Raw genomic sequence first — 27,802 nt, 5'->3', positions numbered from 1 at the left:
TGGTGAGGCTACTGCACCAGTTGCCAAGCACAGTAATGGCAGCATCCTGCTAATGGTCTGTTGGTGTATGGCACAACGTGAATGGAATAATGAAGGTGCAGGACTACTTTTAAAATATTCAACTTCACCCAAAATAAACACAATATGTTTGAAACTGGCACACAGTTGGTTATTTTTGCAGGACAAGTGCCCCAAACACAATTCAAAACTGGTTTTGGACTAAATACACTGGTTTAACATTAACTTCTGGAATGGCACAAACAAACTGAAAACTAGTTTCTAAAAGAAATCAACTTAACCTGTACGCCTTCTGATAAGACAAACATCTACAGATCCAATGAGAATTAGTTTGCTATAAGACAACAGCAAGAAAATCATTACGGCTCCTCTCCAACTTGCTAAGAGCCGTTTAACTGAGGGCCAGTCTGTGTATATTTAAGCCTATGGATCATTTTCAAACCTGTGTGAATCAAATGTGTGCACCTAATTCTTAATTTTAAAGTTCATTAAAATTCTTTCATCCACATTGAACATTTTTAAGTCACGTTTAAGTCCTTGATGAATGTCTGAGAAACTAACCAAAACTATATTGCTGTTTTTTCGTAAAAAACTCTTACAGGGTAATTTAGTACATTTGATAGCTTAAAAACTAAAAAAATACTATGAAATATTCCTGCCATATGGCCAACAACTACTGTAAGTTAGACTGAGAAAAGAAAACCCAGACCCCATTAAATGATATTCAAACAACTTTATTTAATAATTTTATACCAACACTATGTTCATAAAGCACAATATAGTCAAACACCTCACATTTCATACATTAACATTTAAACACACAAAACTGGCTTCAAGTTTGCTAGAAAATGATTGTTAAATTTAACACAAGATTTGTGCAACACTTTGTATTTATCTTGTACAAACAGTATATCTGAAAGAGTCATTTGTAGTCCTATTATGAAAATTCTGCCAAAGGTTATAAATATTTGAAATCTTCCATATGGCAGAACCACTTGTGCTAAACTGACATACTGTATGAACATATAACATGAAATTTCCTAATTTGGACAAAAATATATTCAGACCTCACGTCTATTCTAGGAAAATAGAGAACAGCAATGGATTATACAGTTAGGAATTGTTCGATTATACAAAAATGTTTCTATGTATATTGAAATATAATGGAACCATTTGCAGATACAAACCTCGTCTGAATAGCGTACACATCTAAAACAACAAAATGATTAGGATTTCTGACAGTCCAGCTATCATCATTCACAAATCTCAAATTTTAAGGGAAATATTGTATTGGCGGTGTACCATATTGCTTTGATCTCTTTATGACACCTCTGTCAGCAATGGAGAAGCAATATTAATTCAGCAGATTTTAACTGGATTTGTCAGTATTTGTTCTGTTTGGCACTTGCAGGAGTGTTGAGTCCCCGAGTGTTAAAGGTCCTGAAACCGAGAACTGATTTGTTTCTAGGCTTTACTGACCGGCAATGATCCTTAACGGATAAATCAAAGGATAAATGTCAGCTAGTTCAGCTTAAAACTGGAGAGAACATGAAAACATTGAAAATGCTGGAACAAAAACTTGGAGTGAGCGTAAAGGAAACAGCTTCACATCCTAACTGATAAAAATGAGCCAGTAAGAAACGGATCAGTCACATCACTCTGGACAAATGCAGCAAATGCAGCGAAGTAGCGGCCGTCTTCTGAGAGAACTTTAAACCCTTTCATACTGGCCCCTTGTTACAGTCTTTATTCTGAATACGTTAATTCTCAAGACGTTTCCTTTAAATAAGAGCTCAGCAAATAATATCTACTCAAACAAAAAAAAAAGTACAAAATACTTCATTAAAGATTGCAAATACCACCAGAAGTTTAGAAACATAAAATTTTGTCAGTGTGTATTTTTTTTTTAATTCAAGTCTGTTACTTTTCCCTAATCATCCTCAGATACGGTGTGCTGACCGAACATCGGCCTGCAGCGTGAGAGTGAGTAGCTTCGCTCGCTGTGTGCTTTGTGCTGTGATTGGTTCTGACGGTGACGCTGCAGTCAGTCACCTTGTCAAACGCGGGACAGTCGTCACATGCAGTTGACCACGTTGCTGGAGCCCTGGCCGACGTCTCTGATCTGGCTGACGTGACACAAGCACACGGCCACTCCGGCTCCGGCTCGGCAGTGGGACACAGAGCCCACCAGTTCCCATCTGAAATTAAAATGAAATTTATAGAGGTGGGGCTTTAGAGAATGAACAGTTAAAAGTCTGCAGCTGAACAAAGATCAATGAGTTGATAAATAAAACTCAGAAAACACTTAAGGACGATGTGATTCTCAAAATATTTTTACAAAAATCACTTTATATACTCAGTAAAATTTTAAAAGGATAAAGTCCTGCCCTGTTTTAATGTAAACAGATCATAATTTGAAGTACTTTGGATTTCACTTACTTTGCAAACAATTTTTTTCCTGAACCCATCTATTACATCACACGCTGTGCTTTGAGAGTAGCTGAAACATATTTTGACCATCTAAGCAAAGGGCTAAGTTTGTGAAGCAAGATAAATATTGAAACTGTATTGAAATATGTAGCAAGCTAAATTATTAAAAACCCACCAGATCAGAGAGGAAACACACTAAGCCAAGCAGTCAACCAAACTGCTCCAAACATTCTGTTTATTGGAGACTTCAGCTGTTAGTGTCGCGTCAGATATGTTTTTCCACAAATCTTCATCTTACACAAACTTTTTTGGGAAAAAAAAATATATAAATATCAACCATTAAAGAAAAACAGATACTGCAGCATCCAGAACTGCAGTGATGTTCTTCCTCACCTGTTCATCCTCGGCTCAAAAGCCTCCACTGTGTTCAGGTAAATGTTCCCATTGTGTCCCCCGACTGCAAACACTCGACCCATTACAGTGGCAACCCCGACTCCACCGCGCGGGGTGGTGAGCTCTGCCACATACTCCCAGCGGTGCATCCGGGGGTCAAAGCGCTCCACAGAGCTCAGGGGGGAGTTATCATCAAAGCCACCTTAGAAACGTCACCAAAAAGATACATTTATTAAAAGATGGCTGCCCTTATGTAAAACAAGTGCGTATATAATGTAAACAGTTATGTGTGAAACTGATCTGAATGGAATAACATTGTCATTAACTTAAACGTTCACATTGCAATCTAACACTATAAATGCTGAAGAAACTCTTTAACTTCAAACTCTGCAATAAAAACCCAGCCTGTGAATAAGTGACCAAAACAGCTTTACAAAACATGAACTTTTGTCTCAACTCAAGCCTTTGTGTATAAAACTGAAGGGTGTGAACCCAAAGCATGTGATGAGTGTGCATCAAAACGGGGAACTTTCTGTACATCTCAGCTGCATTTCTCAGACTTGCTGTTTATGGCTGCCAGCGACGTTACATAACCCGGCAAGAGTCGAAGAGACGCCACATTTCTCTCACCAACAACGTAGAGGCAGCCATTGAGTTTGCTGACGCCATTCCCGGCGCGCCGCTGGCCCATTTCGCACACCTCCGTCCACTTATTGAGGTGGGGATTGAACCTCTCCACACTGGAAAGTGACGCCACGCCATCATTTCCTCCAACTGCGTACATGTAACTCTAAAGAAAACGCGCAATCGACAACGTGCTGAGAATCAAATCGTCTAATGGACAGAATAAATGATAGATTTTTCCCTCATGCTTTTACCCCCAAAGCCACAGATCCAACTCCTCCTCTGGGCGTGTTCATCGGAGCCACGGAGCTCCAGCTGTTGTTTTCAATGTCGTAACGTTCTACGTCGTTGAAGCAGGAGTTGTCATCGAGACCTCCAATGGCGTATATGGGACCACCGAGAGATGCTAGTGCTATTCCCCTCCTGAAAAAAGCGAACGTTTAAGTTTAATGAATTCAAATAAATGAAATGGCGCTCTAACATGTGTCACATTGTGTGTACCTTTTGGTATTCATGGAGGCTTTCATCATCCACTTGTTGGTGAGTGGATCAAACATTTCCATATTACCCAGATGTTCGTTACCATCATGGCCGCCGACAGCATACACTTTACCTGTGGTAGGAAAGAAACACCCAACATGTAGGGGGAACTTCACAACAAACAGGCAAACATAATATTAATGGGAGTTCTTCAAATTTATGACAAATACTTTATCAATACCGAGTTCCATATTGTGTAAGCCACATAATGTTTATCGTATTTTGCTTTATTTTCTGAAACATTTGAACAAGAATCTCTTTTTACCTCCGACAGATATCACACCCACATGACGGCGCCTGCTGTTCATTTCAGGACCAAAGAACCAGCTGTTTTTAGTAATGGAGAAGCATTCGATGCTGCGAAATGGGTCTCCAGAGCCTCCCCGTCCCCCAACACAGAACAGAACCCCTAAACGTGGAGATTATCGAAACAAACACAAAAAAATTATTGTTATGAGCTTGAAGACAAACACAAAATTTACGAGAAAAAGCATGTAGAGGTGTATAAAGTGCCCCAGCAAATATCGTCATACCCACTGAACTGATTCACATTACAATCATAACCCTGGATGTGCTTTTCAAAATCTACAAAACTCTGATATTCTTAAATAAAATTCTGTCCAACAAATTGCCTCCAGAAGTCACCTAAATAGTAAGTGACTTTTGAAGGCAATTACAAGCCACACTTTTCAGATTTTATATGGAAAAACAAATTTCAAACTGAGAAGAACATTTAATTCATCAAACTTTAAAAGGCATGACTTTGAATTTGTTACATATGCATGCAGAAACATATGCATGTTTCTAGTAAGTAGCTGCGTCTTTTTAGAGCAGCAGAAATTACTGACTGTTGCCATGACAGCAGTACCTGCAGTGTGCCTCCGTGGGACGGTACGGACAGAATACTCGAAGTCTGGAACCACCTTGTTACTCAGGTGAAGGTGGTAGTTCCTGGCCTCATCCATCAGGTCACGGCAGTCCAGGTTCCCCTTGATCATCTCTTCTTTTGCCACGGTTCCCGTCAGAAACTCTACGGGCAGCAGCGGGAGCCGCACCTGGACAGAGCAGTGGTTCCAACAACTGAGTCAAGAAATGAAATATGTAGAGTTGATACAGATTTTCAAGGTGAATTGTCCAGACTTCTTGAGAGGCAAGTTTTGAGATGTTAGTTCTTTCCTTCAAGTTTAAAATCTAAAATACTAGAAATCTATCTAAATTTATGGGAAATATTTCTCTATAAAGGGTAGATTTTATATATCATTATTATTATTCTTAAGTAAATACAGTAGGTAGGAGATGTGTAAAATTATTTATTAGCACAGGATGAGGAGAAAAGCAATTTAATGGAATGACGCACAGAATGAACAAAAATGAATTGAACTAGAAAACAAGGAACAGACAAGAAAAAAGGCCAGACAGAAGAGTGCTGAGACACAAGGACAGAAGGCCAGAAGAAAACATGATAAGGGAAAGAACAGACAAGAAAGAAAGGACACTAGTAAGAATGACTGAATACAACGAAGGACAGACAACTTCTAGACATGTGAAATAAAGTCTAAAATAATTGCATTCATTCCTTTTCCATACAAACCGAGAAAATTAAACTAAATTCCTTACTGTCCTATGCTGTGTAGGAATCCTTTATTACTAACTGTATTCAAGGTAGACATTTTTCATAATGAACTTTGCCGATGAAGACAAAAACCATAAAATCACCACGAAAATCTTCATTCTCTAACCTGAGACATGATCTGGTCCAGCCAGGCTTCATGGTGCTGTGGGTTCGCTTTCAGCCACTTCACAGCTGCGTTATACACTTGTGTCTCTGAGTGGATGTTGAGGTCACAAGAGGACAATAACGTGCGCAGATGTTGGGGTGACACACATGTGAAATCCTCACACTCCACCACCTCAGTGAAGTGCTCGCAGGCGTAGCGGTCAGCCATGTCCATCAGGTCCACTCGATTGTGGCTCTCTGCAAAGGTTCGGACTGCCAGGCAGTTGGTGGGGTGGAAGTGGGCCTTCATGTACTCACAGCATGCTCTGGCAACCAACTCAACCTGACAGAGACAAGCAGAGAAGCACATTCACACATTATGACATAAAATTCAAAATTATACATTCGATTAAACTAAAGAACTTACTGAGAGCGAGTTCTCTGATTACCTGTAGGATGCAGGCAGCATAAAGCAGTGGCTGAACGTTGTCGACGGTTAAAGTGAGTTTGGAGGAGTAGGCAAAGTGCACCAAGTCCTGAATGGCATCTCCATCAAAGTCTTTAATCTCTATAAGATCCTGTTTGGCTTCAGACATGTCTGATAGGAACATTGCCCTGAGGAGAGAAACAAAGCCCTAAAACTTTGATATGCGAGATAAAAAAAGAAAAAAAAATGCAACCAATCTGTGACCAAAATGGTTAATTTTGTGGTGCAATTTTATTACCTAAAATAAAATAAAAAAATCTCCTCTCAACAAGAAAAGAAATTTCAACTACTATTTTGCATGTTGTTTATAAGTAGTCAGCTACTATTGCTTATTTGCCATCATGATACCACAATGTGGAATAGTGACTCAGCAGGTTGAAAATATTGAGATAAAACAGTAACTGATTTCAGGTACCATGTTCGACCAAAAACATCACAATGACCCATAAATTTAAAGAAAGCCACACTGTCCTCATTAAAAACTACCACTGATGTGGCACACATGGTGTTGTCATAATGGATCAGGCTCATTGCTTCCACGTGAAAATTGAATGGCTGACAGATGTTTCAAACAAATAGAAAAGAAACCAAAGGACATCTTGTGTATATACGACAAAAACTAAACCTACCGAAAGTAGGGGATAACACAAGCTAGAACTAACTTGTGACACGGTATCAACCTACTGCCAACCTATAAAAGGAGAAACACAAAATACATGACACAGAAAACATGGTGCATTTAACTTAATTCTGGCGAGAAAACAGAGGACAGGTCCCTGTCTACCTTCAGCGTAACGTCACACAGCTCGCCAACTTCATAGAAATGCCTGAGAGAGTTATGGAAATCCTTCCAGGCTTCATGAGCCTCAAACACAAATGACCCATCCGCCTCACATTCTGACTTTGGTGCCTTGTTTCCTGGACGTTTCTCCTTGGTCTTCTGCTGTTTGGCATGCTCTGGCACCACATCCCCCGGTGCCATGGTGGGCTACAGAAAATGACACCTGCAAAGGTGAAGAGAAACAAATATCATAAACTGCTCGAGGAAAGAAACCACGGCATGGAAAAGCAGGCGAGTGGGAAACCTCAACTGGACAGATCTTAGAGTCTGCGTTTAAAGAGGATTGTTATGATTAAAGCTGCCCACACATTTATGGGAAAAAAAGAAACACACCATTAAAACCTTTAGATGCTTCCCTTCTCCAACACATCTGAAATCTGAATCAAATGGCTCTTCCACAGAGGCCTGGTAACAAGCCAGTGATGCATCTCACAGTTGGAGCATAGTAGATCTTGAGGACCAGACTGGGACATCCCTGCTTAGCATCAATGTCACCATAGTCCTTTTTTCTCCAACACTGACCATTTTCTAAATGCATAAAAAAATAGAAATCTAGCAACCTTATGTTGCATTTCCCCACAAATACAGAAGAGGTCAGGTTGAGGAATTTCCATAATAATGAGAACAGACTAAATATTTCAGCTGGGCAGCTGAAAGATATGGATAGAAGTAATATTTGACATTTCAGGACTTTATGTCACCTAACAATCTGAATAAAGTAAGCTCTATAGTTTGAACAGGCTTTCTTTGCTGATACAAGTATTACATTTAATTGCAGTCATCAAAACATCCTAAATGTGACTAAAGTTTTTATAACTCTACCTTGAAGCGGTCAATAACATATTGTAAACTTATGTGCAGCTGAAACAGGGTTATAGTGTGATGCCCTGTGATAAAAGCAAAGCAAAAAAAAAAGTGATTACAGTAGCTGTTTGTTTTACAACAAAAGATTACATAAAAATCTTACCTGCTGATAAATCCGATGAAAACACTATTTAGCCATTAGCCAAAACCATTTAGACTTGTTTGTCATTGAGAGTCAGAGAACAAAACACAATGTGGAAACTCCACCCACACATCATGGCAGCTGTACTGTATCTTTTAAGCTTTAAACGCCAGACTCTGAATAGGCTCAGTGTATCACCCCTCATCACTAGTCCTCTCAGCTATGAGAGCAGAAAACATCAAGTCCCATCAAACAAACTGAGGATCAAAAGAGTTCCATCAGCTCTGTTTCACTTTGTAGTTCCTTGACATTTTGAGGCATCAAGTTACATCCACTCAATTAAAAACAGATCAGCACTTTTCAGCCTCACAGGTAACCAAAAGCCTCCTGCTATTATATGTGAAAAAAAAATATTCTCGTTGTACATCTACTCAAATTTATAACCACTTTTAAAATCTGTCTAATTATGTATAAAACACCAAAAGGAGACTTGGAAATGCAAAATGGAGGAACGGGTGGAGAGACAGGAATGGGATGATGAAGAGTTTACATTAAGAGATGGAAAGACACACTGGCAGATGTTTGGATGAATATAGCACTCTTATGTCCATCTAGGATTTTAAATCCACAAAATTTCTAGAAATTTTAATATTTATCATGTTGTCAACTGGATAAAGAATCAAAATATTTTTCTATTCCATGTTTTCTTTTCACATGTCAATCCAGACTTATGGAAATGCTAACATTGATTCTCATACTTTTTCAGCTGACAAGTATTTCTGTTTTTGACAAGGATGAGTTATATTTTTCACATCTTTTCAATGTCTTGTGACACACGTAACATTCATAAAATGGATAAAATGTTACCCATTTTAAAACAAACATATCTGTTCACAGGTGTGCTCTACACTTTCCTCCAAATAGTATGCTAGAAGTTTCAGATGTCCTATATTGGACATCTTAATTTATTCAATGCTGTGATAAATGTTAAGAATCAATATGATTAAAAGGATCCTTAGCATAGCTGACCCCGACTGTCATTCAAAACTCATGGGGGAAAAAACATTATATATTATACAAAGGTACTGCAGCTATAAAAAGGGTTTGTTAAGACAAAGCACGAAAGCTAAAATTAAATCACAGCTTAAACTGCACGTCACAGATTTGTCATGTACGGTTAAAAACTAGTTACCACGTAGTTTACAACCCTATTTCTAGGCCATTAGTTTTCGCAATTCGTCGTCAATTGATCAAATTAATCGCTTCGACGATCATTAACATGATAAATTAAGCTAGCTAGGCTAACGGTATGTTGACGCTTAGCTTGTTTGCTAACAGCAACGGCATGACAGCTAGCTTGGCAGGGAACGGCGAGGATTTAACCATGAACCTATCAAAATACTCATACCAGAATGATAGAAATTACAGTAAATTGTTCTAAAAATGTTAAGTTACATCCAACATATATAAATTAGATACCTCATATCGTAGAAAGATATAAAATGCCGGCTTCTTTGAGTGGAACGTTTGGCACGGCTGCTATAACCGCAAGTGCTTCATGGGTATTGTAGTTCAGAAAATAATACCTTGGTAACAGACTAAAGAATTTTACCCAGACTCAGAATTGTGTAGCTTACTGTATTTTCTCAGATTTCCCTCCCCTCCCCAGATTTCACAAAAAAGCTTAAGACAATTATAGTGAAAATAATTATTTGAAATTTTATTGAAGGCATTTTATTTTAACTCATTTAATTTTATTCAACCATGGATATCTCCAAATCCCAAAGTAATTAAGTGTCTCTCTGAAATACATAACAAAATTGGGATCACTGAGAAATCAGTGGATAAAACAATGCTAAATTCAACTTTGAACCAGAGTATCAATTATATTCTGTCAGTAGTTCATCCTGACATTTAAATTACTGAGTCTGCCTAACAGGTCTTCCTGTACAGAACACTAAGACCCAAAGTTAAGGCTAAGAGAGTAGCAGGCAAAGCCATGAAATGTTAAAATGTAATTGCACACATAGTTGACTTGTGCAATAAAGTCTCGTAAAATTACACATTAACATCTTTGCACCTTGGCATAAGTTTCTTTACAGTATATCGGAGTTGTGTCTGCAAATTCCTGCTAGCGATTGTAAAAATGAGGAAACCTGAAACGAGAATTACACTCGCTTGAAAAGGAAGAAACTGAAGGAAGCAACAATTATTACTGTTTCTGTACATATAACATCTTTGCAAAAACTTTTGGTTTATTATTTAAATTTGGGATGTTCAAAAAATTAAGTCACACAACATTATCCAAATAGCAATGATTATTTATTTCAAGAGTGTAAGTTTATGTACATTTGCACACAAAAATACATAAAGATAGTATGTTTACATGCCATTTAAAAGATGTACAATATTATTTGACCCAGTCCCATTTCTATGATGGCTGTCAGAGCCAGCATGAGTGCCTCCTGCTTGTTCTACTTGTACTGCTTCTTCTTCTTCAGGAGGGCGGCCTGGAGCGCGAGCTGGATAAAAAAAAACAAAAAAAACAATTTCAATTCCAAAAGTCAAAATATTTCTCTCTTTCTGGCCAAAACAGGTGTTTTAGCTATAGAGAAATAAAAAATTACATATATATTTTGAGCTACCTGTTTCTCTCTGAAGGAGCGTTTGCCTTTTGTTCTGACATTCTGACTGTGTCTCATCATCATAAAGTTCTTCTTCCTCCTCTTTTCCTTGTTGCTGGTGCTGGCATGCGGGTTCAGCTTGGTGCGCTTCTTCATAAATTCCTTTCGATCCGTCCGTCCGGCCTAGACAGTAAACATACCTTTAGTGGTCATGCATAACTGCTTATAATATTGGTGAGTAATGTTATTAAACTCTCTCCATCGGTCACAAATCCAGTTACTCTGAATTCAGCGTGAAATTTGAAAGCAGGCGTAAGATGTTACCATGGCTGTTGCAAGTCGGGTTTCTTTGTCTGATTTTGGTTTTTTGTGCAGTTTCTCGATGTGTCTCAGGGTCAGCAGCTCCCCTCTGAAATTTTGAAGAAAAAGAGCAAAAAATTATTTCAATATTTTTGCTCTGTTGTTTTCTGAACTGCAAAAAAAAAAGCTAGGTTAGTAAATCCACATGTTAATAGCAAACAGATGCTAAACTATAAAATATATTTTTTTTCTTCAATACATAAAATCAAGATCATTTTATAAATTATTATAAAACCCTGCTTTACAGAAATGGTTCTCTCACACAGTGTGATGTCGCATCTGATCCTAATATATATATATAAAAACAACTGACAAAGACTCAAAGTAAGAAAGTTAGACAGAACTCTGTTGAATGCTGTTTTGTTTTCTTTGTATATTATTGAGCTTCTTGAACAGAACTAGGTTCAAATCTCTTATGAATAGGTAAAAAAAAAGATTTTAAGTCAGACACAAAAATTTAAAAGGCAGATCTTAAATATTGCTCTATTTTCTGTTACTCACTTGTCCTCTTCATTGTCACTGTCTGCCATTTTCCTCTTCTGACCCTTCCCTGGAGCAGCATTGACCTCCTTTGCCATTTGGGCCAGACGGATTTTCTTGAAGTCGTCCTGAGTGAGGAGCCGGCTGCCGCTGACCGCCGCTGCCTTCGCTTTTCTCTCTTCAGCTGGAATACTCTGGAGTTTCTCAGCCTTGGAGAAATTTCGGAAGTACTTAAAATGAATTCAAATCACCAGCTTTCTGCAGTCTCACTGGTTGTGTGTCCCATTTCTCACCACTTCTCCTGCGTCTTCATCAGATGAGTGGTGAACATCAACCCACTCTCCGTCCTCGTCGTCGTCACTGATGCTAGCACTCTCCCAACCATCTGATGAATTATAGGGAACAACATTGCCAACAAAATCAAAAATCTCTCAAGCACGTGCAGAGCAACACTGGATATCATTTCTATATTAACCACTGTAATGGAGGCCCAATAGTTCCTCAGTACAACAGTAGCTGACCTTCATCTTCCTCTTTGTTTTCCTCCTCCACCTCTAGGACCTCAGCTCCAGGAATGTAGTCTTTAGCCTCAAGCTCTCCATAGTCTTTTATTTTGGCCTCTTTAGAGGCTTCTGTGGGCCTCCCCTACACAACAAATTTGATTTAGTTATAGATACTCAACTTATTTTTAGGGCTAAAAATTGAAAAAGCAGCAATGGAACAAGTTTTTCAACTTATATTTTTTTAGCATACATTATAAATTCAATGTGATGTTGTGTTGTCCCTTTTGTTCCTTATTGAGTACACTGTATTAGAGCTAATGAGAGTTAGGGTTTGACACACATCATGAGCTCACCCTGTCCTTTTTCTGCAGCAACTGTGGATTGAGATTTCTGAACAGTTGAATCAGTCCTCTGGCAGACATCATTACATCTGAAAATGTGGCAAAACACAGTGTGAATATGAAATTATATATATAAGAAAATACAAAACGATTTAATAAATAAATAGAAGAAAATCTGCTCACTCTTGTCCTTGTGGGTCTTGTACTGAGTCAAGTCCTGCAGTAGATCCTCATTGATGGCGAGCGGGCAGCGGCCTGCCACCTCTCTGATGGCGTTGATGCTAAACAGTGCAAATATGATCGATCTCTCAAATGTGTCAATAAATTTGGTGCATTACTGTGCACAACCTTAAATTAAAACTATGGCAAAGTATAGCAGAGATGACTGACAGTGCTAAGACCCTCCTCCTGGCTATTATTAGTTGCTTCTAGGTAGCACTGGGACAACTGGGAGAAGGCAGAGGACTTAATATTTTCACAGAATATCTGTCTCACAACATATGTAAAAGAAATATATATAAAAGTTACATACTTTTACTTTAAATGTGCATACTTAAAGCTAAAACCAAACAACTAAACTTATTTTTCTCTTTTTTTCCCCTTTAGGATTAGTTATGACTCAGTTAACTGTCTAGGAAATATGTAAATATAAATATGGAGGAAGTTATAAAATGACTAAACATCGTCATTTTTTTCTTTTTTTTGCATCACAAAACAGTTTAACGGAGTTGTCCACAAAGAGGTGAAAAAGGACATTATTTGGGCATTTATTAAATGTGAATTAACTACTTACCCGACAGTCATGACCTCCCCAGAGTTCCTGTCTGTCACAAAGTTGTTGGCAATAGTCATGATCACAGGTTCAATGACCTGCAGAGAGCAACACACATAAGCAAACTCACACCCTGATGTGTAATCTTTGTAAATTGCAGAGTGAGCTTAGGATGTACCTCAGGTGGAACCAGCTGGTGTGAAGCCTGGGCGGCACACAGCAGAATCTTTGTAACCTCTGCAGAGACGGCAGCGCACCGTTAGAAAAATCTCCAAAACAAAGCGCAGCACAACACCGAGCGACACTTACCTCTCTGATGCGGCTGCAGAAACCTCTGGATGAAGGGGTAGAAATTGAAGAGGAAGAGCTGCAGAAGCCAAATAGCAAAAATGATTACATTAATATTTGATTGATTTGTCGTTTCATAAGATAATAGAGACATGCTGAATCAAAAACAAAACCGACCTCATGGATTCCAACCAGACGAGAGATGAGCTCCATCATCATAATCTTCACCTCAAATCGCTCCTTGGAGCTTTCCAGCTGCTTCAAGAGCTTCTCTGAGAAATCTTGATCAAAATATTGACTTGATGGTTAGCTGCTCAGTAAACTAGAATGCCAATCACTGCATAAGAGCACAGAGACAGTATGTCAGCATACCTTGAGGATCGTGAATGAGGTGGATCGCCGAAAAATTGAAGACTTCAGGCTTCTTCTTTTTCTTATGTTTCTGCAGTTAGTTTAGAAAAATGACACCAAATTAACAGTCAAACAGTACACGACAACAACATGTGTAAATAAAATGCATATTTCTGGTCAGGATTAAAATAGGACAACCCTATGTTTATTCCAACTTAAAATGGAAACATTCATAGTTGTGTAGTACATTAGGTCCACATCATTGCCAAGTATTTTGAATGAAGACTGTCCCGACTGTACTTCAGAAGAGCACAGATATAATACATGCTTCTGTATTTTCACGACACTGCTACCTTGAGGACTTTCATCGCTTTTTCCAGCTTCTTTTTGTTTTTGGTGGTTTTTTTGCCTGTCGAGTATTTTATCATCAGGTCTCTTGCAGACGTTCCTTCGTTCTAACAAAAAAAAAAAAAAAAAGATTTGTTTTTACTTTGAGGTTTCAAAGACTGTCTCTTTGCACATGTGACCACCTCATGCATCAAACTTACCTCGGATTCCGAATCACTCTCGTTTTTTTCATCCTCATCTTTGCCCAGGAAGAACTTTAGGCCTCCGACAAGAATCTAGCGGAGAGGCACATCATGTTTATTTATTTATTTCTCGGTACAGATTGAGAAATGTATCCCTTCCCCCTAAACAAAAAGCCTACCTTTGTCACCTTGGAGAAGCATGCTGTTGTAATGACATTAACCGTTTTGGCGTCATTCCTGAGTGGGAATACAATCAGATAATGAGACACAACGATTCACAAGGAACCTCCGGGTTTCACGGATCTTATATGAAACCCACCATATGTTCCTCTTGTAAAGCTCAGCCATGACATCTAAGGAGATCTTTGCTGCTATGGGGTTACTGTCTCTCAGCATTGTGTACATAAAGTTCTGCAGGGTCTGTAACGAAGCACAATACAAGGATGATCATTTTAAGCTGGTTGATCACAGAAAATTGACATTGACTCAGATACACTCAACTTACTGTGTTGATCTTGTTGTTTTTGTGTCTTGCGTTGATGTTTTTGATATCTGTCACGATGTGTGTGTAAAGAGTCTGAGGATAAAAAATATATATATATTTCCATTTCACACATATTCATTTCTTGTGTTAGTCTGAGGGGGTGGGCATTTATCGCATCGTTTATCATTTACTGTGGTACATTATTTAACATAAGATTTGGATTTATTATTTATAGGATTTTTTTTTAAGTAAAACTGTCATTGTCGGAGTTGTTATTTTTACATTTCTTCCCCACTGTTTATTTAATGAGTATTAAAAAAAATTATAAATTTGGATGATTAAATGCAGTTACTGTGTGCACTTTAGAGACAAATCACTGCTATCCTAAATAATCATATTACAAATGGTATGTTTTTTCAAGAGTAGTATTTGTGTTTGTGGGGCTGTAATTACTGTCCCATGGAGTCACAGCCATAAAGTTCCCTAAAAAATAAGTAATAGTTATCATTGTTACTTTTATTGTTATTACAACTGTACCACAATAGGATAGATATAACTTTATGCCCATATTGCCCACTCCTAGTTGGTCTATCACATAAACAATATCGTCGCAGCAATGAAAAACGTGAAGAACTTTAATGGGTGTGTTTATATTTTCCAGGCTGACCTTCCTGAGAAGTTTATCATGACACCGCAGCAGCTCAAAGAAGAGCTCCAGGAGGATTGTGGGGTCGATAAGATCCTTATTCCGCAGAAGAATCAGCGCCTTGCAGAAAGTCTGCCAAGAGCAAAAGGACGCCATCAACAGCAACTTAACATCTTTGTACATCTTAAAATCCCATGATGCTGCACATCTTTTTTTTTTAAGACTTCTCACCATTCGCAGTTCTGGCTCTATGATAGTGTGGTAGCTCCTTAATAACTCAGACAGGTCCCGAGGAAACGTGGACAGCTGCTGCGTGTAGCAGTGAGCCACCTGAAGAGCAGGGAGACATTTCAACACATTTCTACCCACTCTCTGCTGCCCATGTTGTCTCACAGCGAAACCTGCTGGGATACCTGAGACAGGAACATGACCAGCTCCGCCAAGTCCTTGTTGGCTTTGTCAGGCTGCAGCTTGAAGATCTCCACATTGGACTGATAATGGCGGTACTGCTGGAGAAACTGGAGCCGAAGAGAAGCATTAAAAACAATTACTACACAACTTTAACCCATGATGGTGTTTCCTCCCAGCACCTACCTCATCGACATACGACTGCGGGTCTCTCTTTATGAGATTCTGAAGTTGCGGCAAGTTGTTGGGTAATTTGTTGCTTTGCCTCCCCGGCATGACTACAGATTATTCAAACCAAGACGTGTCAAAAATTAAGGGAAAAAAAACCCTATTTTTATAAGGCAAGCGTGGCCAATGTGTACGCTGCCATTACATACAAAACACGGGGGCCGACGTCACGTCCGTCTACGCGGTCGTCATTTCCGCTTTCTGCTAAACCAGGACAGTTTATTGGCAACACGTTATATCATATAACCAAAAATATATTCCTCGAAACTTTTTAAAATCAATAGTGAGATTATTTCTAGTCAAACTAACTATGTTGCGTTGGGGAAGATAATGAAATAATGTTATAACAATGAGCCGTGTTGCAAAAATAATGGGACAGTGATTTTTATTTATTTTTTTTCCAGAATGTGTCATATATTTTAGAGAACATATTTACAACAAATTTCAAGATATCTATATTTCAAATTGGCAGTGCTGCAACCTCGAGTTTAAAGCTGCCTGTTCTATGTTTTGATTGTTAAAAAAAACCCCTGTTTTTAACGTTTTGCATGGAGTTACTTACTTATGAGCAATAAAAATAAAGTTCCTTTAAAGTGAATGTTGTACAAACATGTTATTGACTACAGCGTGTCTATGAGCATAATACATTTTTCATAATGAATTTTGATCCACAAATTAGCATGTGGATAATCTATGAATAATCCATAAATTAGGTATATGGATAGCATGTTTTAGTGTGATTTGTTTTTTTCTTAGTCTAATTAGGAAAAGCAAGATCATGAATTTCTACTTTGAGCTATTATATTACAAATTCACTTGCCCAAATTTGATGGATTTACATTAAAAAATATCTGTAAACATTTTAATGAAAGATTTTTTTTCTTACGCTAAACTAAATAGTTTTACAAAGTACCTTCTGCTCATGAAATGATCAATTATACTATGACAGCAGATGATTTAAATAAGTAGACTATGTTTTAGTTTTGCTCTGATTTAAATCCATTTATCCACAAGGAGGCAATGTGGCTCAACTACAAGCATCTAAGCTGTTGACTATATGGAGCTCTCCAAAGCTTTATTACAATGAGGACATGATTTCCATGAATTCTGACAAATGAGAGAGGTCCTCTTTATTAGTTGAATACAGCAGACTGAAGGAAATATTTGTAATGTCCCTCATGAGTGAAAACTTTGTAAAAGATCCCTTTATTGCAATTAAGTCTAAGAAACTTAATTTCGTAAGTTTCTTAGGAAATTAAGAAACTTAAGAAGTTTCTTAAGTTTCATATTTATATGTCCAAAGCTATCTCACTCAGCTTTGGACATATAAATACTGACATTTCTGCCCCCTTCATTGTGAAATAGCTCAGACCTTTTCAGATTGGATGGTGGGCATTTGTGGAAAAGCAATTTCCTGCCCACCATAGCTTCTTAATTGGATTTAGGACTTTATCTAAAATATTCTATAACAATTCTGAAAAAGTACTAAATGTCCATATCCACATACATAAATATATTTCAATTTCCCATCCTAAGCTAATGTAATTGAGCTCAGTAGTAAACCCACACATTTGCATTTTATTCCCGTTATTTGCACCAATGATTAAAAAAACAGAATATAGTTTACATAATTTAGCAGCTAGTCTGAGCAGATACAATATTGTTGATTTTTGCACTCATCCAAAAAGTAGTAATTGAATTTTTAAATATTCCTAAAATTAGAATCCCTATCCATACTTTCGTAGCTTCAAAATACTAAGGCAGTCCGAATTTTTCTTTTACACCTAACTTAGATTTAATGTACTGGTAAGTCCTCCATTGTTGAACGAAAAAATAAATAAGAAAACTGTGAGGTAAAGCAGAATTATATGGAACCCTTCAACAAATGGCCATACGAGTGAATATTAAGTTTTATTTTCTTAACAGTGATTCTGCATACAGAGTTCCTCCATACTTTTCATGAAAAAATTCTACTTTTCTGGACCCGTTTTCTTAATACCAAGTCCTTCGCATAGACTTAAATGAAATACTAAAGTTCACAAAAAAATATAGTAAATATGCCAGCATACAGGCCTAGAAATATATAATATGCAAAAAACAAAAAAAATAGAAGGAGGGAACAAAGGAGAGCAGGTAGGACAGAAAGTAGAACAAAGGCCTCAAAAAAGGACAGAAGAAACTAAGACTGGATGGAAGAGAGGGTAGGACACAAGGAAGAAATGTAGAAAGAACTAGACAGGAATGAAGGGAGAAAAGAAAAGTGACAGGAACTCTGAGGGACAAAGGAAGGACAACTTTTAGGCCAAAAACGCAAAAAAATAAGAAAAATGCAAAAAAATAAAAATATTTTCAACACTTTTGCACACTTAGAAAATTAAATTATGTTCCATACATTTCCAGACTACACAGGAACTCTGTGCACTGTAATTTCCAAATATTACAAAATATGCCAGAAAAAATACTTTCAATTAGCTCAAAGATAAAAAATAAAAAAAAAAATCCATATTTTGGCACCACATAGTGGTAGAAGTCGTCAGCTACTGTCTGCACTAAATGTTCAAATGCTTGCATTCTGGTATATAGGTTCAAAATGCCTTAAAATATACAGAACTAGATCAAAGAAATATGTGTAAAAATGTATTTCAGTGACACGTGAAGGCTGCTACATTGTGAAGGTCGCAATGTACATCATTCAGTCTTCAGACTCAAAATGGTTTATTGTGTAAACTTGAAGTAAAACAATAACATTTCAATAGAGCACAACATAACACATACCAAGTTCAGCCCATATAATACTTTTTAGAGTGCAGTCACTTGTATGGCATCTATGTCGCAGGGGTGAAGCAACAAACAGTAAACACAGCAACGTTTCTTCTTCTGATATTTTGGGAGCTTGTTATCCACCAGAATTGTGTTTAGCGATCCAATGATTGAAGCTTGGAGTGTGACTGCAATCGTATTACATGGCATGAATGCAACAGCTGTAAAACGCAATAATAAACGCAACAATAAAATATGACAAGACAAATAAAACTTTTAATATTTGATCTTGTTTAAAAGAAATTTTCCTCTACATAATATTTCAAACATATCCAGTTTAATTTTTCCAGGGATTAATATGTACACTTTCAGTTTATCATTTGCCTCAGGCAGTATGTAATAACTGTATAATAGATTTACATAGCAAATACTGACACAGTATTCTGTCAAGGCCAGTTCAAGCATCAAAATACACATAAATGTTCCACATAAAATATAAAATCATTTCATCATCAATAAAATAAAAAATCTAAAGGAAAAATAAAACATGAATGTTCTCTTGTTTGATAGGAAATACAATCAGCAGCTTGCATAAATGCAGTGAAAAAGAGCAGCAGCTACAGAGAACAAAAAGCAAAAATAGAAAATATACTTCTTAAATGATTCATTCTTGGAGAAAAAAACAGATTAAGGAATTAAAAAGCAGTGTAATTTGGCAATTTTTGCCTGTATTGACTTGTTCTGCTTTGCTCTGACTGGTCACCCAGGATCTAGAAGATATGGTTACTATCCTGAGATGTTTTCTTCTGCTTTAAGGCATCTGAGGACATAGAGGGCCACTTGATAGCAGAAAATGTACTGCTCCTATAAAAACAAAACCAGCAGTGAAAGATGAGCTAAACAATTTAGATATTAATATAATAAATTCAGCTACTAAATACATCAAAGATAATTACCTCTGTCTGGATCATTCCATGTCTCTGAAGTCTCATATTTCGCACAATATCTGAAATATCAAACTAAAGAAAAAAAACAAAAACATTTATTAGATTATACCAATGAAACAAACCTGCCCCATAAACAAAACTTTGCACACTTACATCTGCATCTTTACTGATGAGGCCCAGAACCACATCTATGCAGATGAGGGCCCCTGAGCGACCGATGCCTGCACTACAGTGTGTGATGATGGGTCCTGATCGATGAATGTGTCTCATGTACGAAATAAATGTGAGCAGATGCTCGGGTTGAGAGGGCGTTCCGTGGTCAGGCCATCCGGTGTAGTTCAGATGAGTTACAAGCTTTGTTTCATTAGTCTTAAAAGAGAAAAACATGGATGTTAAAGATCTCATTTAATCTACCAGAGACATAAATCAGCATAAAATCGTGCTCACCTGGACATCTTTGACCTCAATGAGGCGAATGACAAAGTGGTCTAGGTGCTGGTCTTTGATGAGTGTTATCTGCAACCTGTCGTCCACCATCTCCGCCGTCCTCGGCGTGTCCGGCCAGTACCGCTGACATTTCACTTTGCCGCCCTCGATCTCCTGAGTCATCATGGCTATCACGTTGGAATTCTGCTCCCACACCATCTGCCAAAAGTCGCCCAGTGTGGTGGGCAAAGGTCCCTGACAGGCGACGTACTTGAAGTGCTCATTCTTCACTTGCATGTTGATGAAGTTGGCGTTAATGTATCCACCATCTTTGCCAATAACCACACGAGTTGTGTCGACTAGGAGATATGAGCTTAGTATTATTAGTTTTAATTGAAAAACCATAAGTGAAAAAAGCTGTGATGCTTTTCTTACATGGAATAATGTTCTTGTAGCGGTTCTTCTTCTTGTTCTCCTTGGTCTGACCAACTAAGCAGTCATCGAGTGGCTGTAGATTCTGAAGATTCTAACAGATAGAAAGATAAAAACTAATGTTTTCAATTTTTTATCAAAAATCATTTGTTATGCTTTACTAAAACTCTGGGTGAACATCTCCAAACTTGCAAGGTGTGATAATTGAGAAATGAGAGGATTCCAAATTAGAGTAGACAAAAATATATTTGCAGTTCGATCTTCATAAACAGAAACATATTTCTGGTCTGGTGGAGGAAGCTAAAGTACTAGAAGAATAACTGACCATGTTGCCGCAAGGTTTATCAGTACTAACGACGTCAACATCAGTAAGGTCTGGGAATGCAAATATTTGTCCAAACGTGTTCCAGCCAGAAAAAAAAAAACAACAAAAACAAAAACAAAAACTAGAATGAAATCTCACATTCTTCTGGCCTGTAGATGAACCCAATATATTCCCTAGAAACAGGTCCTGTACCAGCAACTACAGGCATTTACATCCAAACTTACTTCAAATTCTTGAAGTGGGATTTTTTGGTCCAGGAGCCCCTTTATCACACGGACTTTAGAGTGGAGATTAGTTCCTGTGTACTGGCCACCAGGAACCACTCTGACAAGGGGTAAAGTGGTCAACTCGTCCTTAGTGATGATTGACTTGTCTGCGCGAAATAAACAGATAAATCCAGAACTAAATCATTCATATCTCCTTCCTGAAACCAATCAGATCCTAAGTTTCATTTATTAAAAAAATGAAACCATACCATCTGTTGACTGGGAGCTGATCTTTTCTATGGGGAGCTCATCACTTCCCCATGTGAAGTCCTCATCTTCTGGCTGCACTGCACTCATCTGCAGGTAGCTGCTGTTTTGAGCAGAAATGGTGCACGCATTTCAGAAAACATGATAATACAACCTTCATTTTGCTAAAGTTTATATCCAAATCCATACTTTTCATTCCTTGGGTCGTCAACACTCTCTTCTTGCCACATTGCTTTCCGAGAACTCTGTTTGGATTAGAAATGAACAATTTAATAATAAAGAAACATTTTAATGGCTGACTTTTATTAAGCGTGATGTTGAATTTGTACCACAGGAGAGTCTTCAGGTAAAGAGGATCCATCACAGTCTGTGTCCTCTGAAAGCTCTGTGTCTTTTTTCTCCTCCAGAGGACCATCGTCGTAGTCTGCCAAGGTAGATTAGAAACACTAAGAGGGCAATTTCAAGTTTTTTTACACTCTGAGTTCATTCGCTCTATTGTTTTATCTACAGTACCTATTGGTGGTATGGCAAGTATGTTGGTGGATTTCTGTTCAACCAACATCCGAAGCTTAGTGGTCACTCCACTGTCCTCACTCAGATCTAAAAAAATAAAAAATAAAATTGTAATTCAAGTTTAGCAGCTGTTGATAAAAACCTGAAGAGCAGCACTGAAGCCCTGGATTGTACCTGTGTTACCATTGCACTTGTCAGAGTTTATAGGTAGATAGGCCAGGTATGTGTTTGGGTTCTGGTCAGGTGGTCTTGAAACAATCAGATGTACCAGACCTCTAGCTTTTCGAATGGTAGTGACAGCTTTGGTGTGGGAGATATTAGTCATTAGGTCATCATTTACCTAGAAGATGAAAGCCAGTCGGTCATATTAAAACCCTCAAAAAGGCTGAATATTGTGTTTGAGGCTTCTGTATGAAATACATTTAAAAAAAGAATCTATTAAAACAAGCAGAGACTATATAGGAAACAACAAAAGTCTAACAGCACTCACTTTAAGCAGCCTGTCTCCAACCTGCAGCTGTCCTGAGGACTCTGCGACACCACCTGGAGTGATGGACTTCACAAAGATTCCCCTCTCCCCTCCAATTAGAGAGAGACCAAGACCTCCAGACGGTGGCTTCTCTAGATCCAACGTTATAATCTCCTCCTACAATCACAATAAGAAAAATATGGGGTTCCCTTTAACAAAAACTCTCTGTGACTCTATTTGTCAGAAACGCTGAAACATGTTTAAAGTGTTTTTCAAAAACACTTCTACTCCTTGGAATTTTGTCATATTTTGTCAGATAAAAACCACAAACTGTAATATATTTTATTGGATTTTATTTAAATAGGCCAAGATAAAGAAGTGAAAGTTCAAGGAGCCTGAAAACCTTTGAAGGACAATGTGTGGCCTTACTTACAAATAAATAACAAAAGTTAAAGTTTTACCACAAAAACTTAAAATGAGTTTCCTGACTCACCTCTGCAGGACAAAGTCCGGTGAGATCCTCTGCATCTCTGGAACCGTTCCTTTTAAGAAACCCTTAAAGCAACAAAAAAATGCTATTGTTACATTAAAAAAAAGGCAAGATGAAATGAAGCCCCCCCCCCCGAAAAGTCTTCAACATGCAAAACAAACCATTCATGCTGGATGACAGCTTGGAGCCAATGTTGTCCAGAAAAGTGACATGTTTATGTTCAGGAGATACAGGCATTCCATCTCTGAGAGACAAAGAACAGAACAAGTAAAAAAAATTAGTTTCTGAATTTATTTTGTAGACATTATATAAGTTACCAAGATAAAACAGCACAAGCTAGACATTAGACAGATTAAATGTTGAGTGCATAATACCGTGTAGCCTTCAGACAAAGGTCGTTCAGGGAGAGCTCCAGGAGTCTGGTGCTCTCACTCAGAGTTAGGTCCTGGGTTGGAGCCCCATTAATGTAGTGGATAAGGTCAAGTGGTTTCAAGCTTCCCTCTTTTGAGGCTGGTGAACCTGGTATGACATCTTTTACAAATAAGACCCCATAAATGCTGTCCCTTCCCCCATCTAGGACCAATCCTAAGAAACAAACAAAAAAAAGAGATAAGAGTTAATTTAGACAGAGGAAATAATTCATAATACAAAAGAGTCGACCAACAAATTGAACATATTTTAACGTCTAAAAGACGTTTCTTACCCAGTGGCTCTTGGCTGCTCCTGAAGCAAATATCAGGGAGCAGATGGGCTTCTACTGGGAATTTGGGAGCTTCCAGAATCCTTCCAACCACCAAATCAACAAGAGGAGGAGCAGCACGGACTAGACTGACCACCTCAGTGTGGTTCATTGAACTCACATCTGTGTTGTTAACCTGTTGGAAGAAAATAATGCATCCACAAAAAGGAATAGTTCAAAATTAATTTAAATACCTATCCAATACTGATACAGCAATGATCAAAATAATTTAAAAAAAAAGATGCGACTCTCAATCTGAACTAATTAGAAATTAAATTTAAAGTATTTTTTTTATTATTCAAATGAACAGACAAAAAAAATGAAGACATTGCTGTGAATTCATACTTTGATCATTCGGTCCCCAGGCCTAAGCCTTCCATCTGCTTTGGCCGGATCCTGGACAATGTCATGGATGTAACACCCTTGATCGTTGCCTTTGGTGAGGGTGAAACCAAGGCTACCCTTTTCTGACTTCAACAAAGAAATCATCAGCTCTGCTTCCTAAACAAAAAAGAAAAAAAATGTTATAGGAATGAACATGTATGGACAGATCTAGATCCTTATTTTAAATTACACTGTTCCTCTTTTCTCAAGTCCTTACCGGAATCACTTCTTCTACATCCTGTCCATTGCTGGGGACTTTAAATTTTAAGGGTAGTGACATTGGAGGGGGCAGGGGATCAGGACTGGGGGCAGAGGCAGAGGATATCACAGGCAGAGGAGATGACTCCATATCAGCTTCCACAGGTGATGAAGAACTCCTTTCAAAACATTTGAAAAGATTTAAGGAAATATTTTAAAAAAGAACAACCAAAGATGCATCAAGAAACTGGCTAGTGACTGAAATCAGGTCTTAAATAACTTCCTGCTCGGAGAATGCACAACACGTGATGACAGGTGCAGATACATCAACTCTCATCAAACAAAAATAAGTTAGAAATTATAAGTCAGTGAAGTGTCTAAAATAAAATCAAAGGAAGCATGGAGACAAGGGAAGCTACAGAATGTTAAGGGTGAGAGAAGCAAGACTTTCAGCAGATAACAGAAAGGTACTGAAAAGTTTCTCAGTTTTATTTATCACCTGTGACGAAATATGCCGTTTTTCATAATGTTGAGGGCCATGTAGAAAACTCGGACCTAAGCTAAATGTCTACAATTGCAAGGGTTAACATAACAGATCAGGTACCTGTTGCTGAGGTCCAATCTTGTCTTTGAGAGGATCGGAGAATAAAAAGCTGAGTGGAAGGTGCCATCCAGCTGACCAGAGCTGTCAAAGCGTCCCAGTTCTGAGTTGCCACCGGGCGTTTGATAGACACTCATGTCCCAGTTTTGCAAGCTGTGTTCAAAGGCGCTGGAGGTGAAAGCTTTCTCCACCTCCTCATCACCGTCGGTGCTGTCGCTGTAGCTGTTGTGTCGGCCGGGGCTCTTGAAGTTCAGCCTCGCCAGAGCCTCTTCCACGGGGGTTTTCGAAGTCGTCCCAGGAGGAGATGCTGTCCTGCTCAAGCTCAGACTGGGTTCTGTAATGGTTACAGGCACCTTCCTGGGTGATGGTTTGGGTGTCTAAGAAGAAATATGTTATTTTTTATTTCTATTATTTAACAAACTGTAAATATAAAGATGTATTTTTTGTTGTTGTTGTTTTTTAAGCAGCTCACCAAAGCTGAGGCGTCCATATCTCGAAGAACACCTTTTTCAGGCCTACAGAGCAGGAGCGTCACTTCCTGTCCAGTTCCTCGTAAGGCTGATATCACCTCCTAGGTGCCAACAAATGCCCCCAAAAATATATGTGATAAAAAAAACATAATGACCAAAATAATGCTGCTGAGAAATTTGAATTCCAATTACACAAAAAAAGAGAAGTACAAACATGTTGTGAGAGTCCTTTCAGCGAGGTTTGATTGACTCGCAAGATGACGTCGCCCACGTTGATGCGGCCACTCTCTGCAGCTGGCTGGCCCGGGAAAAGCTTCTTCACTCTCACCAGGCTGGGGCCATTGGGCTCATCAGGGGGATGCTCTTCTCGGCTGAAGCTGAAGCCGAGTCCAGAAGTGTTCTTCAGCAGACGGACCTCAAACATGTTATCTGTCAGAATGAAGATGTTAATCTGCAGTGAGAACCACGCTGAGGATTGGATTAAGGCTCAGTTAATAAAGAATGAAAGTTACTTGTTATTAGATTTTCTTCTTACTTTGTGATATTACCCGAAATTTCCATTTGGCTGCACAACCTTCTTAGAGAAACAAATCTAATTATCAAGTAAATCAGAAGCTACTCAGCCATTTCAGTTCTCTGGTTAAAGTATGACTAGATAGCGTTGGCCTGATTAGTCACAATTATGCCCTGAAATTCCTGCCTCAAGGTTTCATGTTTACATCTAAACCCGACTCTTACAGGTAGAAGATTTGAATCCTTCATTTTTACACCCTTAGAAGTTTTTCACATATGGGTTTTTTCCCTTTTTACATAGAAGAATCTGAAAAAAATTTTGTGTTCATTTGTATTCAATCCCTCCTCAGTGTACTTCATGAAAAACACATTTCAGTGCAATTGCAGCTGCAAGTCCATTTGGGGAACATCTACAACTTTTCCATATTTACGGCCTGATATTTCTGATGATTCTTTGCAAAACAAAAATTCAATCAAAGTGAATTCAAGGTGGCTGATTTCATTTACCGCGTCCTCTACATGGCTTGTGGAAAATGGCAGACCCAACTTATAGCTTTCTTTCAACAATTTTGCCACTTTTTCTTTAAATACACAGACCACATTTGTATAGTGCTAATAGTTGTCCTCTTCACAGATTCTTCCACCTGAACTGGTGGTCTCTGCAGCTCCATCAAAGCTACTATGGGCCTCTTGACTGCTTCTCTGATCAAAGCTCTTTTTGTCCAGTCAGTAAAGGTGGACAGCTACATCCTGGAAGGTTTTGCAATTGTGCCATGTTTTTCAAATGGTAGATTGAGCAAGAATTTAAAACCAGGTGAACTATGCTCTACATCAGAGTATGAACACATCTGCATGGCAGAGATGGTGAAATTTTATGATACTATAGCTGTCTTAGTTTATGTAATTTAACGTAAACCAATCACATACCATATAACAATGGGAAGCATACAGTAAAACCTATTAAACAACTTGAGGCATAGGCACAACTGCTGATGCAACTATTTGTGGTGTTTAGTGTTTAATTAAAAAATATATTTCTAGTACATTTACTTAAAAACGAGGTGAATATAAAAAACAAACATGTAATTTTTAAATGTTTAATCAAAGTCATTCCAGGAATAAATGTGTTCGGCTTCTTCTCCAGTTCTAGGAAGTTCAGCTTGTTCTGACCGCCCGCTCAGCCCTGAATAGGCACCAGAGCACAGCTAATGGCTTGTTCAGACATGCTCATTTCCTTTCAAATCACATTATCTATGGCAAGTTACTTTGCCGGGAGCGAGAACAAAGGGTTGTATTGTGAATATTTCTGAAAAATTGCTGGCTCAAATAATCAGTGGTATTCAAGATAAGACAACCTCAGTCTGTGGAAACTAATGAGCTTTTCAAGGAAAATCTTGTGAAGCTACACACCATCTAAGAATCCTCCTCATTAAGTCTTACCTTGCGTGACGAAGCTGTACTCGGGTTTATCTTTGGCCTCTGGTGGCTGCTCCTTGTCCTTTGTTTGAGTGTGGTTACTGGCAGAAATGCGGGTGTTGGGTTGAGGGGTGAGGGGAGCTTGATTGCTGTTCACAGGTGAAAGACCTTTCTCCAGGCGCAAGTGAACCGTCTGCACACACAAAACGTGATTTACATATTGTAAAAAGCCATCTGGGTGACTGCTGAACAGCTTGTTATCCATGTAAGCGCCAGCCCCAACCTGGCCTGTGTCTCTGAGGACATCGACAGCCTGGTGATGAGTAGCTCCCTCTAGACTCTTTCCATTGACTGCTAATACTCGATCACCTGAGCCAATGACACACCCATAATTAGTTAATTTATCTCCACTTTAATGTTTGTAGCATCGGTTTTTAACTGCTCACCTTTCTGTATCCTCCCATCGAGCTCTGCAGCTCCTTTAGGTATAAGGGCTTTGACATAGATGCCTCCATGTCGCACTGTTGTGTTAGCTCCACCCTAAGAAATAAAAAACTCTTCAGCCAAAGGAAGTTGCTACTTTTAAGATGTTTCTATTTGGGTTAATGGCTGATGTTAGATTTTTTATTTTTCTA

The 27,802-nt window shown here is 38.3% G+C and overlaps 3 protein-coding genes across 5 annotated transcripts in view; all 3 read right to left on the bottom strand.

The window, feature by feature from the left end:
- Positions 1 to 736: 736 nt before the first annotated feature.
- klhl8 (kelch like family member 8) lies at positions 737 to 9,577 on the bottom strand. The gene is made up of 12 exons (XM_005798637.2): positions 9,476 to 9,577; positions 6,994 to 7,213; positions 6,839 to 6,900; positions 6,172 to 6,337; positions 5,745 to 6,065; positions 4,874 to 5,060; positions 4,271 to 4,414; positions 3,967 to 4,078; positions 3,720 to 3,888; positions 3,472 to 3,631; positions 2,842 to 3,043; positions 737 to 2,216 (listed from the first exon to the last, which is right to left on the bottom strand). Exons 2-12 carry the CDS (start codon positions 7,189 to 7,191, stop codon positions 2,093 to 2,095), a joined length of 1,845 nt encoding a protein of 614 aa, XP_005798694.2. The 5' UTR covers positions 7,192 to 7,213; positions 9,476 to 9,577; the 3' UTR covers positions 737 to 2,092.
- Positions 9,578 to 10,301: 724 nt separating this feature from the next.
- Positions 10,302 to 16,181, bottom strand: sdad1 (SDA1 domain containing 1). The gene is made up of 22 exons (XM_005798636.3): positions 15,970 to 16,181; positions 15,789 to 15,893; positions 15,607 to 15,705; positions 15,397 to 15,507; positions 14,751 to 14,822; positions 14,565 to 14,665; positions 14,425 to 14,482; positions 14,264 to 14,338; positions 14,069 to 14,170; positions 13,737 to 13,806; positions 13,542 to 13,645; positions 13,386 to 13,443; positions 13,255 to 13,313; positions 13,098 to 13,174; positions 12,488 to 12,585; positions 12,317 to 12,393; positions 11,982 to 12,105; positions 11,754 to 11,845; positions 11,482 to 11,669; positions 10,945 to 11,029; positions 10,642 to 10,803; positions 10,302 to 10,518 (listed from the first exon to the last, which is right to left on the bottom strand). Exons 1-22 carry the CDS (start codon positions 16,057 to 16,059, stop codon positions 10,471 to 10,473), a joined length of 2,055 nt encoding a protein of 684 aa, XP_005798693.1. The 5' UTR covers positions 16,060 to 16,181; the 3' UTR covers positions 10,302 to 10,470.
- Positions 16,182 to 18,702: 2,521 nt separating this feature from the next.
- ptpn13 (protein tyrosine phosphatase, non-receptor type 13) overlaps positions 18,703 to 27,802 on the bottom strand; it is a 47,090-nt gene continuing 37,990 nt past the window's right edge. For all 3 annotated transcript variants that reach the window (XM_023338127.1, XM_023338129.1, XM_023338128.1), the window contains 24 exons: positions 27,614 to 27,707; positions 27,451 to 27,536; positions 27,192 to 27,360; positions 25,453 to 25,667; positions 25,241 to 25,339; positions 24,772 to 25,145; positions 24,187 to 24,346; positions 23,931 to 24,086; positions 23,550 to 23,721; positions 23,221 to 23,431; positions 23,008 to 23,090; positions 22,850 to 22,911; positions 22,378 to 22,533; positions 22,062 to 22,227; positions 21,888 to 21,974; positions 21,704 to 21,798; positions 21,564 to 21,619; positions 21,377 to 21,477; positions 21,126 to 21,274; positions 20,580 to 20,670; positions 20,166 to 20,503; positions 19,872 to 20,087; positions 19,728 to 19,790; positions 18,703 to 19,635 (listed from right to left, as the gene is read on the bottom strand). In XM_023338127.1, coding sequence (XP_023193895.1) covers positions 19,558 to 19,635; positions 19,728 to 19,790; positions 19,872 to 20,087; positions 20,166 to 20,503; positions 20,580 to 20,670; positions 21,126 to 21,274; positions 21,377 to 21,477; positions 21,564 to 21,619; positions 21,704 to 21,798; positions 21,888 to 21,974; positions 22,062 to 22,227; positions 22,378 to 22,533; positions 22,850 to 22,911; positions 23,008 to 23,090; positions 23,221 to 23,431; positions 23,550 to 23,721; positions 23,931 to 24,086; positions 24,187 to 24,346; positions 24,772 to 25,145; positions 25,241 to 25,339; positions 25,453 to 25,667; positions 27,192 to 27,360; positions 27,451 to 27,536; positions 27,614 to 27,707 — 3,477 coding nt within the window. In that variant the 3' untranslated portion in view covers positions 18,703 to 19,557. The remainder of the gene's footprint in view (positions 19,636 to 19,727; positions 19,791 to 19,871; positions 20,088 to 20,165; positions 20,504 to 20,579; positions 20,671 to 21,125; positions 21,275 to 21,376; positions 21,478 to 21,563; positions 21,620 to 21,703; positions 21,799 to 21,887; positions 21,975 to 22,061; positions 22,228 to 22,377; positions 22,534 to 22,849; positions 22,912 to 23,007; positions 23,091 to 23,220; positions 23,432 to 23,549; positions 23,722 to 23,930; positions 24,087 to 24,186; positions 24,347 to 24,771; positions 25,146 to 25,240; positions 25,340 to 25,452; positions 25,668 to 27,191; positions 27,361 to 27,450; positions 27,537 to 27,613; positions 27,708 to 27,802) is intronic.

The sequence above is a fragment of the Xiphophorus maculatus genome, chromosome 8 (genome assembly GCF_002775205.1).
Source record: "Xiphophorus maculatus strain JP 163 A chromosome 8, X_maculatus-5.0-male, whole genome shotgun sequence".
In the NCBI taxonomy this organism is placed as follows: Eukaryota; Metazoa; Chordata; class Actinopteri; order Cyprinodontiformes; family Poeciliidae; genus Xiphophorus; species Xiphophorus maculatus.
This window is presented reverse-complemented; position numbering and strand designations above follow the sequence as displayed.